The 14,946-nt window shown below is 42.3% G+C and overlaps 1 protein-coding gene across 4 annotated transcripts; it reads right to left on the bottom strand.

The window, feature by feature from the left end:
* Positions 1 to 6,061: 6,061 nt before the first annotated feature.
* Positions 6,062 to 13,636, bottom strand: LOC139406882 (protein arginine N-methyltransferase 1-like). Of its 4 annotated transcripts, none has more exons than XM_071150011.1 (10): positions 13,520 to 13,636; positions 12,343 to 12,429; positions 10,338 to 10,493; positions 9,887 to 9,950; positions 9,634 to 9,776; positions 8,992 to 9,079; positions 8,231 to 8,346; positions 7,952 to 8,102; positions 7,631 to 7,752; positions 6,062 to 7,398 (listed from the first exon to the last, which is right to left on the bottom strand). In XM_071150011.1, exons 1-10 carry the CDS (start codon positions 13,577 to 13,579, stop codon positions 7,315 to 7,317), a joined length of 1,071 nt encoding a protein of 356 aa, XP_071006112.1. In that variant the 5' UTR covers positions 13,580 to 13,636; the 3' UTR covers positions 6,062 to 7,314. The 4 variants fall into 4 exon arrangements, with proteins under 4 accessions (XP_071006112.1, XP_071006111.1, XP_071006110.1 ...); XM_071150010.1 differs by having other exon boundaries at positions 12,343 to 12,438; positions 13,520 to 13,618; XM_071150009.1 differs by having other exon boundaries at positions 8,968 to 9,079; positions 13,520 to 13,613.
* Between the last annotated feature and the right edge of the window lie 1,310 nt (positions 13,637 to 14,946).

Genomic DNA, 14,946 nt, shown 5'->3' with positions numbered 1-14,946 from the left:
AATGAGCCAGAAAGATAACATCGCGTCAAGTGGTTGCATGAGTTTTGCTCGCGCAACAGAGTTTGGACAGCCATTGCTTTTCCCTCTCCTACTGATTAAAAAATTTGCGGTTGATATATTATCGATTATATATTTTAAAAACAACCTGAGGATTGATTATGAAAAACGTTTGACATGTTTCTGTGGACATTACGGAAACTATTTGGAATTTGTCTGCATTGTCGTGACCGTTTTTTCCTGTATTTTGGTATTTTGGATATAAAAATCATCTTTATGGAACAAAAGGAACATTTATTGTGTAACTGTGAGTCTTGTAAGTGAAAACATCGGAAGATCAAAGGTAAACAATTAATTTGATTGCTTTTCTGATTTTCGTGACCAAGCTACTTGATGCTAAGTGTACTTAATGTTTTGTCGAGCGATCGATAAACTTACACAAACGCTTGGATTGCTTTAGCTGTAAAGCATATTTTCAAAATCTGACACGACAGGTGGATTAACAAAAGGCTATACTGTGTTTTCCTATATTGCACTTGTGATTTCATGAATATAAATATTTTTAGTAATATTCATTGAATGTAGCGCTATGCAATTCAGCGGTTGTTGATGACAATTATCCCGTTAGCGGGATTGCAGCCATAACAAGTTAATGTGTTTGAGTCAATCAGTTGTGTTGTGACAAGGTAGGGGTAGTATACAGAAGATAGCCCTATTTGGTAAAAGACCAAGTCCATATTATGGCAAGAACAGCTCAAATAAGCAAAGAGAAACGAGAGTCCATCATTACTTTAAGACATGAAGGTCAGTCAATACTAAAAATGTCAAATACTTTGAAAGTTTCTTCAAGTGCAGTCCCAAAAACCATCAAAAGCTATGATGAAACTGGCTCTCATGAGGACGCCACAGGAAAGGAAGACCCAGAGTTAAGACCCAGAGTCATCTGCTGCAGATGATAAGTTCATTTGAGTTACCAGCCTTAGATTGGAGCCCAAATAAATGCTTCACAGAGTTCAAGTAACAGACACATCTCAACATCAACTGTTCAGAGGAGACTTCGTGAATCAGGCCTTCATGGCCAAATTGCTGCAAAGAAACCACTACTAAAGGACACAAATAAGAGACTTGCTTGGGCCAAGAAACTCAAGCAATGAACATTAGACTGGTGGAAATCTGTCCTTTGGTCTGATGAGTCCAAATTTGAGATTTTTGATTCCAACCGCTGTATGTTTGTGAGACGGAGAGTTGATGAACGGATGAACGGATGTTCCCACCGTGAAGCATGGAGGAGGTGGTGTGATGGTGCTTTGCTGGTGACACTGACAGTGATTTATGTAGAATTCAAGGCACACTTAACCAACATGGCTACCACAGCATTCTGCAGCGATACGCCATCCCATCTGGTTTACGCTTAGTGGGACTATCATTTGTTTTTCAACAGGACAATGATCCAACACACCTCCAGGCTGTATAAGTTCTATTTGACCAAGAAGGAGAGTGATGGTGTGTTGCATCAGATGACCTGGCCTCCACAATCACCTGACCTCAACCCAATTGAGATGGTTTAGGATTAGTTGGACCGCAGAGTGAAGGAAAAGCAGCCAACAAATGCTCAGCATATGTGGGAACTTCAAGACTGTTGGAAAAGCATTCCAGGTGAAGCTGTTTGCGAGAATGCCAAGAGTGTGCAAAGCTGTCATCAAGGCAAATGGTGGCTATTTGAAGAATCTGAATTGTTTAACACTTTTTGGTTATTACATGATCCCATGTGTGTTATTTCATAGTTTTGATGTCTTCACTATTATTCTACAATGTAGAAAATAGTAAAAAATAAAAACCCTTGAGTAGGAGTGTCCAAACTTTTGACTGATACTGTTTATCTGCAGTGCATTCTTAAAGTATTCAGACCCCTTGACTTTTCCCAGATTTTGTTATTTTACAGCCTTATTCTAAAATGGATTAAATTGTTTTTTTCTCTCCTCATCAATCTTTTATTTTATTTATTGAACTTTTATTGAACTAGGCAAGTCAGGTAAGAATAAATTCTTATTTACAATGACGACCTACCCCGGCCAAACCCTAACCCAGACGACGCTGGGCAAATTGTGGGCCGCCCTTTGGGACTCCCAATCACGGTCGGTTGTGATACAGCCTGGAATCAATCCAGGGCCTGTAGTGACACCTCTAGCACTGAGATGCAGTGCCTTAGACCGCTGCGCCACTCGGAAGCACAATTTTACACACAATACGCCATAATGACAAAGCAAAAACAGTTTAGACATTTTTGCACATTTTCATTACATGAAATATCACATTTACATAAGTATTCAGACCCTTTACTCAGTACTTTGTTGAAGCGCCTTTGGCAGCTATTACAGCCTCAAGTTTTTTGGGGATTGACACTACAAGCTTGGCACACCTGTATTTGGGAAGTTCCTCCCATTCTTCTCTGCAGATCCTCTCAAGCTGTCAGGTTAGATGGGGAGGGTCGCTGCACAACTATTTTCAGGTTGATCGGGTTCAAGTCTTTGGCTGATCATGTCAACATCATACTTTCACAATCTTAGCTAGCAAGCTAGACAAGCAGTCATTATCATGAATCATGTTGACAATCTACTGGCAAATCCTTTTCAATCCTTGTCATATGAAGAGAAATTATGGATATAAACTTAATCGGTGCTCTCGCCATAAACATTACACAAGTTTGAAATCACAAATTCAACAATAAGTGGTTTAGAAGGAATCAGCGGCTAACTGCAAGCGATATAAAGCAATCACTATTTTGTTTCCCCTGCCTGCTATTCAGTGGAGAGGGTTTGTGGTCGAAGTCTGGGTTCAATGGTCTCTTTTCCAAGCTTAAAATAAACATTCACACGCAACACCATGGGCCAGAAAAGGTTGAATACATTGGCCATGCTGTCAATCCAGCATGACTTTTGCCGCCTACAAAACAACTGGACACTCGGAACTGGGAAATCTCAGACTTCAGTGAGTTCAAGACAACTGGGAACTCTGAAAAGAAATTAGCTCCGACTGGGAAAATAGGTTTTGAACAGTCATCCAACACGGAATTCCAAGTCAGGAACTCTGGCCTCTTTCTAGAGCTCCGACCTGAAGATCACTGACGCCATGATTCTATCTTCCCAGTTGTCTTGAAAGCTCCATAAATCCAGAGAATGCCAGACTTTGATGACTAAGTAAATTATGTAATATGCCAGGGAGATATGTATACTGTAGCTAAGAAAGTAATACTAAATGTATGTTGTGTAGTAAGCTGTTCGTAGCCCATGTGCCTCACCATTTGGTAACTTCCCCCCTTATAACTTAGCCTACTTTGTGGTGCATTTCTTAGCCTATAGCCTGAGAAATTTTATTGAATATTGTAAAAGCTTTCATTGTTTTTTTATATGCCCCCTTTATTTATAATATGGTTTTGTGTACAGGGAGAATACTTTGTGTACAGGGAGAATACTGTAAGAACAGCCCATGTTCTGAATTATGTCGCTGTACATTACAAAAGTGCTGAACAAATAGTTATATTGACTACCCTCGGTCTAGCTCATTCATTAAGGTCTAAATAAAAATTACAGATAGCCACTTATCCGCTCATCGTTCCCTTAAGCCATAGTTTGTACTTCTCAGTTGATAAAGGCCTATTGATTATATATATACACTATAGGTGTATCTCAGTATCTTAATCATTTTAGGCAATATTGGAATTATTTGTTTTGCTTACTTTGTGTATTAGCTCATATGCTTTTCTTCACGAGGGGATGCTATATGTTGTTGGGTCTGTAACCATGTTTTATCGGAATGGCCGATCAATTAGGGCCGATTTCAAGTTTTCATAACAATCGGACATCGATCATTTTGGATGCCGATTTTTTTAAATTCTTATTTTTAACACCTTTATTTAACTAGGCAAGTCAGTTAATTAAGAACACATTCTTATTTTCAATGACGGCCTAGGAACGGTGAGTTAACTGCCTTGTTCAGGGGCAGAACAACAGATTTTTACCTCGTCAGCTCAGGGATTCAATCTTGCAACCTTACGGTTAACTAGTCCAACGCTCTAACCACCTGCCTCACGAGGAGCCAGCCTGTTACGCGAATGCAGTAAGAAGCCAAGGTAAGTTGCTAGCTAGCATTAAACTTCATCAATCATAATCACTAGTTATAACTACACATGGTTGATGATATTACTAGTTTATCTAGCGTGTCCTGCGTTGCATATAATCGATGCAGTGCGCATTTGCGAAAATGGGCTATCGTTGCTCCAACGTATAACTAACCATAAACACCAATGCCTTTCTTAAAATCAATACACAAGTATATATTTTTAAACCTGAATATTTAGCTAAAAGAAATCCAGGTTAGCAGGCAATATTAACCAGGTGAAATTGTGTCACTTCTCTTGCGTTCATTGCATGCAGTCAGGGTATATGCAACAGTTTGGGCCGCCTGGCTCATTGCGAACTAATTTGCCAGAATTTTACGTAATTCTGACATAACATTGAAGGTTGTGCAATATAACAGGAATATTTAGACTGATGGATGCCACCCGTTCGTTCCGTATTTCACTGAAAGAATAAACGTCTTGTTTTCGAGATGATAGTTTCCGGATTCGACCATATTAATGACCTATGGCTCGCATTTCTGTGTATGTTATAATTACGTCTATGATTTGATAGAGCAGTCTGAGCGATGGTAGGCAGCAGAAGGCTCATAAGCATTCATTCAAACAGCACTTTCCTGCGTTTTGCCAGCAGCTCTTCGTTGTGCGTCAAGCATCGCGTTCTTTATGACTTCAAGCCTATCAACTCCCGAGATTAGGCTGGTGTAACCGATGTGAAATGGCTAGCTAGTTAGCGGGGTGCGCGCTAATAGCGTTTCAAACATCACTCGCTCGGAGACTAGAAGTAGTTGTCCCCCTTGCTCTGCATGGGTAACGCTGCTTCGAGGGTGGCTGTTGTCGTGTTCCTGGTTCGAGCCCAGGTAGGAGCGAGGAGAGGTACAGAAGCTATACAGTTACACTGACAATACTAAACAGCAAAGGTATAAGAAATACAAATGGTATAGAGATAAATAGTCCTATAACTACTACAACCTAAAACTTTCTACCTGGGAATATTGAAGACTCATGTTAAAAGGAACCACCAGCTTTCATATGTTCTGAGCAAGGAACTTAAAAGTTAGCTTTCTTACATGGCACATATTACACTTTTACTTTCTCCAACACTTTGTTTTTGCATTATTTAAACCAAATTGAACATGTTTCATTGTTTGAGGCTAAATTGATTTATTATATTTAAAATAAGTGTTAATTCAGTATTGTTGTAATTGTCATTACAAATACATTTTAAAAATCAGCCGATTAATCGGTATCTGCTTTTTTGTCCTCTAATAAATCGGTATCGGCGTTGAAATATCATGATCGGTCGACCTCTACCCAAAATACTTCAAATGGTAAGCTCAGTGAGTCTCTGTGTGATAACTTAGAGTAAAGTTAAGGCCTCCACAGCTTGCTGAATTTCTGAACATCTGTAGGCCTCCGTTTAAGTACACAGCACACTTATACTTTGAGCTAAGTGTAAATAATTGTGTGTGGGGGGGCTCATAACTATTGGCTAGTGGGTTGGTTTGTGCACTCCCAGGCCCACCCATTGCTGCACCCCTGCCCAGTCATGTGAAATCCATAGATTAAGGCCTAACACATTTATTTCAATTGACTGATTACCTTCTATGAGCTGTAACCCAGTAAAATTGTTGCGTTTGTTTAGTATAGCAGATTGTCGAGACACCCACTGCTTAAAAGACTGTTGCATGTTGACACAAACCTGACCCGATTTATTTTCAAACAGTCCCCACTGTTTTGATGACAAATGGACTCTGATAAGCCAAGTAGTTTAATAAGGGAGTACACAAATCCTGACAGGTTTAAGCAACACTGGCCATGTGTCCTCTATTTATGAATGGTTTCTTCAGAGCCAACTCTATTCCAATTGCCATAAAGACATGAGCCAATACAAATATTCTGAAACAGAAGTTACAAAAAAAGACATGATAGTTTCCCATTTCACTTTATTAAAAAAAAAAAAAATTAAAAGTGTTGGGTCCGCACTCAAGCCGCATGAAGCAGCAAGGCCAAAAAAGACATAACATGAAACAGTCCGGTCTGACCCATCTCCACCCTGCATAGCCAACTGGTAATAACCAATCTCAGAGGTAGACATCTGCCACTCCTGGCTGGCGGCCTGGCTATATTGGCACACCTTTCAGATTTAAGTGCTGCACTTTGCGCTAGAGGGCAAACAAGGGTCCCTGGGTTCGGCTAAAACAATGCTACGGAATCCAGGCGATGACAACAGGGTAGAGGAATCTCGTTTACTCCTGCACTGGGAAGAGTGGACGCTTTGCTGTGGTCCCAATAAACCAGCCATCCAGGTCTAGCACTAAGGTACACAGGGCTAAACTCCTCTAATCAAAACACACTTATTTGCTTTTCTTAGTAGGGGGGTTCTTATGAATTCTGATTGCTAGAACAGGTTCAGCAAAGACCAATCTGAAAGAGGGGGAAATTATAACGGATTCATGGTTAGACTACATCACCCCCACCTGCCGGATGAGAACAAACCGCTTACGGTCAGTCTTGTGCAAGATCAGCACAGACCTACCCAATCAGACATGATGATCCATGGGGCCACTCAGCTCATCTTGAGGCAGGCTCCATGTCATGATAGTCATATCACAGCTACAATTGTAATTGGATTTCCTCCAATTACTCTCAATCTGAATTTTTAAATACACCAATGGCTGATTTGCATCCCCCCAATAGACAATCTAATTGGCTGGTGGGGGGACAGAAACCAGTCACAGGAGGCACTTCTTATGAAAATGGGGGGGGGGCTCTGCCAAGTCAACAAGATCCAGGACGTAAAAAAAAAAAGAGAAAAAAAAGGCCAAAATAACTGAACAATAACACTATGTACAGGCAGGTGAGGGGGTCAGCGTGTGTGTACACTTCGAGTTTAAGCACAGGCTAAGATCGAGCTGAACGTAAAGACATAAGCACATGTAAAAAAAACTATTTCAGTGACTATTGCACAATGAGTCGCCATGTCTTTCCACTGGTTGTTTTAAACCTCAGAACATCTGATTAAACGTTACAAGAAAGCAAAACAGAATATTTCAAATATTGCTTAAGAGTACTAGTTTTGGAGGATGAGAATTAAGTGATCATAGACACACACTGACCGCTGCTCTTCCTTCAGAACTCCCCCTTTCACAAAACACACAAGGTGTGGGAGAAGGGGGCACCTAACGCATTCTGTACTCTGAGGTCTTGGACACCTCACAGAGCTGACCCTTGAAGTCTATGTCAACTGTGAAGTCGAGGTCCCTCTGCAAGCAAAACATACAGAAACAGGTTAAAAGAGTGGGCACTGGATAAGCTCCCAGCTTTAAACCACAGAAGATTAATCATTTCTAGTTTTGGAAAATTATACCCAGGAAAAGCGTAAACAGCCTTATAAGACCGTCAAACCAACGGAAGGCAAAAAAAAAAAGAAGATTGGGATGCCTTTTTAGTCTCCAATCCCAACAAACTAAGACTGGGAGGTTTTTCCTCTCTTACGTTGTTTTTGACATTGGGCTTCATGTTGATGTTGCCGAAAATCTCCTCTCCAGTCTTCACAGTCAGATAGTCGTCAAGGTAGAATACAGTCTGCTTCCAGTGGGTGTAGGGGGACTCTGGACCTGGGGAGAGGAGAAACAGGTCTAATATGACTTCACGTAACAGAACAAAAATATAGCCCTTAAGAGTCAAATGTATTCTCGCAATTATTAAAGACTACTTGTGTGCTGTCATTTACCATAGACTTAAATTTACGAGGATTCAGTGAACAAGTCTATTATTGTAGTGCAGACTATTTACGGGGGGGGGCTAAAGACTCACTGGTGGAGAAGCCCGTCCTCTTGTGACAGCGAGTGAACTCGATGTTGAAGTAGGTGACGAGGGCGTGAATGTAATCATTCCTCTTCACCTGCAGGCAGAAGGGCGAGGTGAAGGACAGGTCGTCGATCTTCACTGTGTAGATGTCCACCTCCTGGGGACAATGTAGGGAGGGGGGAGACTCAGATGACAAGGCAAAATCCTCTGTTTGAACTGGAGATATGGTGCCGATACAAAGTCACAGAACTATATTGGGGAGGCTGCTGAGTGTGATTGACTCACCTTGATGAGGCAGGCGCTGCTGACCAGCTGTTTGGGGTCCACCACGTCCACTAGGGGCTCCTTGATGGCCACCTCCTTGATGCAGGACATATCGAAGCCGTAAACGTTCTCCCACCCTGTTACAGAGAAGAAATAGGGGGTTACCACCACAACTGGGCAGACGGCGAGTTTAGAAAGTAACTTTATTAAATTGTCATCCAGGCATTGCTCTTTGAAGGAAAAGGAAAGCTTTGCTAGGTCTAGAAATGCACACTTAAGTCCAGACTAGTTAGCTAGCTAGATCAGCATTATGGCTAACTATTACAGGGGTGGCAGGTAGCCTAGCAGTAAGGATTGCTGGTATCAAATCAGACACCATTGCGCAAGGCACTTAACTCCCCAGGCACCCAGTGCGGCATCTCACCGCACCTCTCCAAAACACGTGCATGTATCTTTCGGAGGGGTTAAGTTAAAAGAGAGTTACATTTTGGTTGGACCTTGCGTGTAATTGACAAATAGTGATCTTAATACAAACACAGAACAAGTAAATGTTATTTCCCAAATTGCTGATGAGTCAGTAAAAGTAGCTTTTGGCTCCAATGACAGACTCCACCTTGAGAGTTAGCTGAATCTGTTCAATAAGGGCCATGACAGTCCTTGACCACAGAATCCAATCTGACACTCAAAGTCCCCTGACTAGCTCCTCTCCAATCAAAAACATGGGTACAACGCTGGCCAAATCACACCAACTACATTACCCCAAAATTTAGAGGAATTCTCACAGTGGATTTTATAGTCCTTGTACTGCCTGTCCTCAATGGCTGTGACATACAGGGTAGCCCTGTCTGGGAAAATCAGGCCCTCTGGTTTCTGGGAGACAAAGGGAGAGGGAAAAAGAGCATGGCAGGTTAATACACTTAGGAATGACAGATTAGCAGGCTATTCAGAGGCCTGACATTTTGTTGCAGCTGTGTGGAATCATGGCACAATGACTGCTGGTGGTATGCATGCATCAGTCTGCAAGGGGAGTTGAGCCCCCAAAAGAGGGAAGCCAACTCCAGACAAAGTCTAACACTGATCTAAAACACTTCACAATTGCATAATTTGATCAGATTGAATATTGTTACAGGACAAACACTTATACATGTTATGGACAACATGTGAGTTTACACCAGTGCAAAAGCTGTTCCCAATAAGTCACCCCAGCATGGCGCTGGCGAGATCCACTGGAATGAGTTTTACTTTATGGCCAATTCCACAGCAAGTCAGGAACTGAATCTCCTAAAAGCCTTGGTATATGGCCAAACAGAGTTGAACACTTGTCCCTGAAAATTTCAGTATAGGGAAAGATGGCAATTAAGACATTCAAACAAGCATAAGTCTATTCCATCATGTACTAATTAAATATACGGACAGGAACATACCAGCCACTTGTCCCTGGCGTAGATGACAGTGTTGAGCATGGACTCGTAGAAGAGGCAGTAGCCCATCCACTCAGAGATGATGATGTCCACTCCCTCTACAGGAAGGTCCACCTCTTCCACCTTCCCCTTGATGATGGTCACAACTGAAGGAGAAGGAGTTACAACTAAATAGCCACAACATTGTTTCAAGCCAGGTTGAAGCACTGTGAAGGATAGATGTGACTGAAGAGGCAGGGGAAAAGTACTGACTTACTGTGGTCCATTTTGTTGGCCTTGACAATCTTCACGGCATAGTCAGAAATACTGCTGCACTCAATCTGAAAGCACAGAAGCGAGGGTTAGACAGCAGGCCTTTGGGTGTCTCAAGTAATGACAACTAACCAGAACCATGGTATCCTTTAGTGCACCAATCAAAGGAATTGAAGTCCACTTGGAATTCGTGGGCTTTCTATGTTCATTATGATTAAGCAAATAAAAAACAGGGCTAGATGCAAAGCAGTCCCATCTGTGCTAGATTAAGAACAGGTGTGCCTTACACAATATGGTATGACAATGGGGACATGTCACACATAGCATATAGAATGGTGAAGCTGTATCACAAGTTCTAAACGTACTACAGACTATTGACAATGCATGGCAGTAAATGAGGTGTGTGTGTGTGTATGAGTCTCTTCTCCATATGCAAACAAGGTGGGGATACTTACGCCTATGACCTTCTTGGCACCAGCTTTGGCTGCAAACATGCAGAGGATTCCAGTCCCACTGCCCACGTCCAACACCACCTTGTCCTTGAACAGGTGCTTGTTGTGGAACATTGAGTTCCGGTAGGTCAGGGTGCGCACCTCATCTTTCAGCATCTCCTACAGAGCAGGACATGAGGAACATTAGTTAAGGCAACACTTACCAGGTGAGTCATTCCAACTGGGATGTATACATGACCGAACATTTGACAAATGTACTACCCATCGAAGACTATTATTAGCCCCATTGTATTTTGGTACAGATATGCTGACCACAATTCAGTATAAGGCAGTGTGACAGGAGTCTCCACATTTCAACCATTTTGGTTGTGGTACCAATTCTCACCAAATAAACATTTACATTTGAATTCGGCAGTTTACATACACCTTAGTCAAATACCTTTCAACTCAGTTTCACAATACCTGATATTTAATTATAGTAACAAAAAAAAAATCCCTGTTTTAGGTCAGTTAGGATCACCACTTCATCTTAAGAATGTGAAATGTCAATAATAGGAGAGAATGATTTATTTCAGCTTTAGTTTCTTTCATCACATTACCAGTGGATGTGGTAATGGGGCATAAGTTCACTCAATTAGTATTTGGTAGCATTGCCTTTACATTGTTTAACTTGGGTCAAACTTGTCAGGTAGCCTTCCACAAGCTTCCCACAATAAGTTGGGTGAATTTTTGCCCATTCCTCCTGACAGAGCTGGTGTAACCGAGTCAGGTTTGTAGGACTCCTTGCTCACACACGCTTTTTCAGTTCTGACCACAAATGTTCTATAGGATTGAGGTCAGGGCTGTGTGATGGCCACTCCAATACCTTGACTTTGTTGTCCTTAAGCCATTTTGCCACAACTTTAGAAGTATGCTTGGAGTCATTTTCCATTTAGAAGACCCATTTGCAACCAAGCTATAACAACAACTGATGTCTTGAGATGTTGCTTCAATATATGTACAAATTTCCTTCCCCATGATGCCATCTATTTTGTGAAGTGCACCAGTCCCTCCTGCAACAAAGCACCCCCACATGATGCCGCCACCCCCATGCTTCACGGTTGGGATGGTGTTCCGCGGCTTGCAAGGCTCCCCTTCCTCCAAGCATAACAATGGTCATTATGGCCAAAAAGCTCTATTTGTTTCATCAGACCAGAGGACATTTCTCCAAAAAGTACAATCTTTGTCCCCATGTGCAGTTGAAAACCGTAGTCTGGCTTTTTCATGGCAGTTTTGGAGCAGTGGCTTCTTCCTTGCTGAGCGACCTTTCAGGTTATGTCAACATAGGCCTGGTTTTACTGTGGATATAGATACTTTTGTACCCGTTTCCTCCAGCATCTTCACAAGGTGCTTTTTTGTTGTTTTGTGATTGATTTGTACTTTCCGCACCAAAGTACGTTCACCTCCAGGATACAGAACATGTCTCCTTCCTGAGTGGTATGACGGCTGTGTGGTTCCATGGTGTTTATACTTGCGTACTATTGTTTGTACAGATGAACGTGGTACCTTCAGGCGTTTGGAAATTGCTCCCAAGGATGAACTAGACTTGGAAGTCTTGGCAGATTTTTTTAATGTTCTCATAATGTAAAGAAAAGTGGCACGGAGTTTGAAGGTAGGCTTTGAAACATCCACAGGTACACCTCCAATTGACTCAAATGATGTCAATTAGCCTATCAGAAACTTCCAAAGCATGACATTTTCTGGAATTTCCCAAGCTGTTTAAAGGCACAGTCAACTTAGTTTATGTAAACTTCTGACCCACTGGAATTGTGATATAGTGAATTAATCTGTCTGTTAACAGTTGTTGGAAAAATGACTCATGCACATAGATGTCCTAACCGACTTGCAGTTAACGAGACATTTGTGGAGTGGTTGAAAAACGAGTTAATGACTCCAACCTTGGTGTATGTAAATTGCTGACTTCAACTGTAAATGTATAACTACTACCATTTTTTCCAAATATACCTACCTCATGGATACCGAAGTGGGCATATGAGTCAAAGTAATAGTCCTTAGAAGTCATGTCTTCTGCTGCTGGCTTGGCCGAGCTCTCCCCCTGAGAAATCTCACCAAAAGAGATAACAGTCACAACCAGCACCAGACTGGCAACAATGAACATGTATGAAGGTTCTCCATCCAAACCATTTACAGCCAGGCAGAACATGCTGATAAAATAACTCTTGAACAGATGTGAAGTGTGTGTTCATTTCTTTAAGTAGCTAAAAACTTATAACATTTAATGTTCATAGGACAATACTTCCAACTTTTTAGTTACATTTGGGAGTACGGGTGTGCGGTGTTAAATTCACGTAGTTGTAGTTAAGCCCAAGTTCAGTGTAGTGCATAAAGCTTTCCTTTTCTCCGAGCACAAAGGGAGAGAGAAAGCACATGGTGATTTAGGCCTTCACTGACAGATGTGAAGTTGGGACAGCAAATAAACGTAGAAACCATTAGTTAACCGAATGGTGCGCGCTGAACATAAGAACGTTACTTGCGAGCTCCCCTAATGAAAATGTGCCATGCCTTATTCAAGGAACATAGTTATCTAGCTAAAATAGTGGCGTCTAAATCCTCCCGGGCTGCCGGTTAGGTTAACGTAAGTAGCACAACTTAGCGCTAACACCAATGTCTAACAATTATTAAATTGATTTAGTTATCGACACTTACTTGATGGATTAAAACGGAACTTGGCCTACATAAATCAAATGCCGGCACAGTGCCAGATGTGCCTTGTGAAATGCTAGTTAGCATTACCAACCTGGCACCCATGCGGGCTCTCCCCGAAGCACGAGCTAGCGATGGCTTGATAATGATTAGATCACAACATACATATGTCATTACTAATCAATTTCCCAATTGCATTCATAATTCCGTAGCTATAATTACACGACAACCGCGTATACACAGTAAGAGTTTGCTGTGCTAGCAAACGTGGCGACAAATGAATGAGCCTACATTATATGGTGCCTGGCTAAAATGGATGCTTTGATAGTGAAGTGCGTGTGTTCTCTGAACTAGCAGGCTCCGCGGCCTACGGTGCCATTGGACATATAGTTACTTTTGCTTATTGAAAATACTTACATTTTAACCCACAGAAACAAATTATATGTTGTTTAAAGTGTATTCGACCACACCGCTGCGCTTACCTCCATTCTATCTGTTGTCTCCGCCATTTCAATTCCGTGTGGTCCTGGACGCAGACTCATAGTGGTATTAAAACGCACAGCTTTGAGCCCCCACCCTTTGACGCAAAATACAGTTCGTAATTGGATCCGTGTTGCAGGCACCTCCCAAACGACAGCCCCAGTTTTACATAAAGATTTATCATTGGTTCACAATTTCACCTCGAATCAAATCAAATCAAATTGTATTAGTCACATGCGGCGAATACAACAGGTGTAGTAGACCTTACAGTGAAATGCTTACTTACGAGCCCCTAACCTACAGTGCAGTTTCAAGAAATACGGATAAGAATAACATATACAAGCAACAAGTATTTAAAGATGAGCGGTAAAAAATATATATATACAGGGGGGTGCTGGTACAGAGTCTGTTAGTTGAGGCAGTATGTACATGTAGGTAGAGTTAATTAAAGTGACTATGCATAGATGACAACAGAGAGTGGCAGTGGTATGGAGAAGGGAGGGGGGGGGGGGGCAATGTGAATAGTCTGGGTAGCCATTTGACTAGATGTTCAGGAGTCTTATGGCTTGGGGTAGAAGTTGTTTAGAAGCCTCTTGGACCTAGACTTGGCACTCTGGTACCGTTTGCCGTGTGGTAGCAGCAAGAACAGTCTATGACTAGGGTGGCTGGAGTCTTTGAACATTTTTAGGGCGTTCCTCTGACACCGCCTGGTATAGTGGTCCTGGATGGCAGGAAGCTTGGCCCCAGTGATGTACTGGGCCATTCGCACTACCCTCTGTAGTGCTTTGCGGCCGAGCAGTTGCCATACAAGGCAGTGATGCAACCAGTGCTCTCGATGGTGCAGCTGTAGAACATTTTGAGGATCTGAGGACCCATACCATATCAGTCTCCTGGGGGGGAATCGGTTTTGTTTTGCCCTCTTCACGACTGTCATAGTGTGCTTGGACCATGTTAGTTTGTTGTTAATGTGGACACCAAGGAACTTGAAGTTCTCAACCTGCTCCACTGCAGCCCTGTTGATGAGAATGGGGGCGTGCTCGGTCCTCTTTTTTCTGTAGTCCACAATCATCTCCTTTGTCTTGATCACGCTGAGGGAGAGGTTGTTGTCCTGGCGCCACACGGCCAGGTCTCTGACCTCCCTATAGGCTGTCTCGTTGTTGTCATCGTTGTGTCATCGTCAACTTTAATGATGGTGTTGGAGTCATGCCTGACTGTGCAATCATGAGTGAACAGGGAGTACAGGAGGGGGCTGAGCACACACACCCCTGAGGGGACCCTGTGTTGAGGATCAGCATGGCGGATGTGTTGTTACCTACCCTTACTACTTGGCGGCGGCCCGTCAGGAAGTCCAGGTTCCAGTTGCAGAGGGAGGTGTTTAGTCCCAGGGTCCTTAGCTTATTGATGAGCTTTGAGGGTACTATGGTGTTGA

This window comes from Oncorhynchus clarkii, chromosome 4, assembly GCF_045791955.1.
Source record: "Oncorhynchus clarkii lewisi isolate Uvic-CL-2024 chromosome 4, UVic_Ocla_1.0, whole genome shotgun sequence".
Taxonomy (NCBI): domain Eukaryota; kingdom Metazoa; phylum Chordata; class Actinopteri; order Salmoniformes; family Salmonidae; genus Oncorhynchus; species Oncorhynchus clarkii.
The sequence above is the reverse complement of the archived record's forward strand: the minus strand, read 5'-3'. Positions and strand labels throughout refer to the sequence as shown.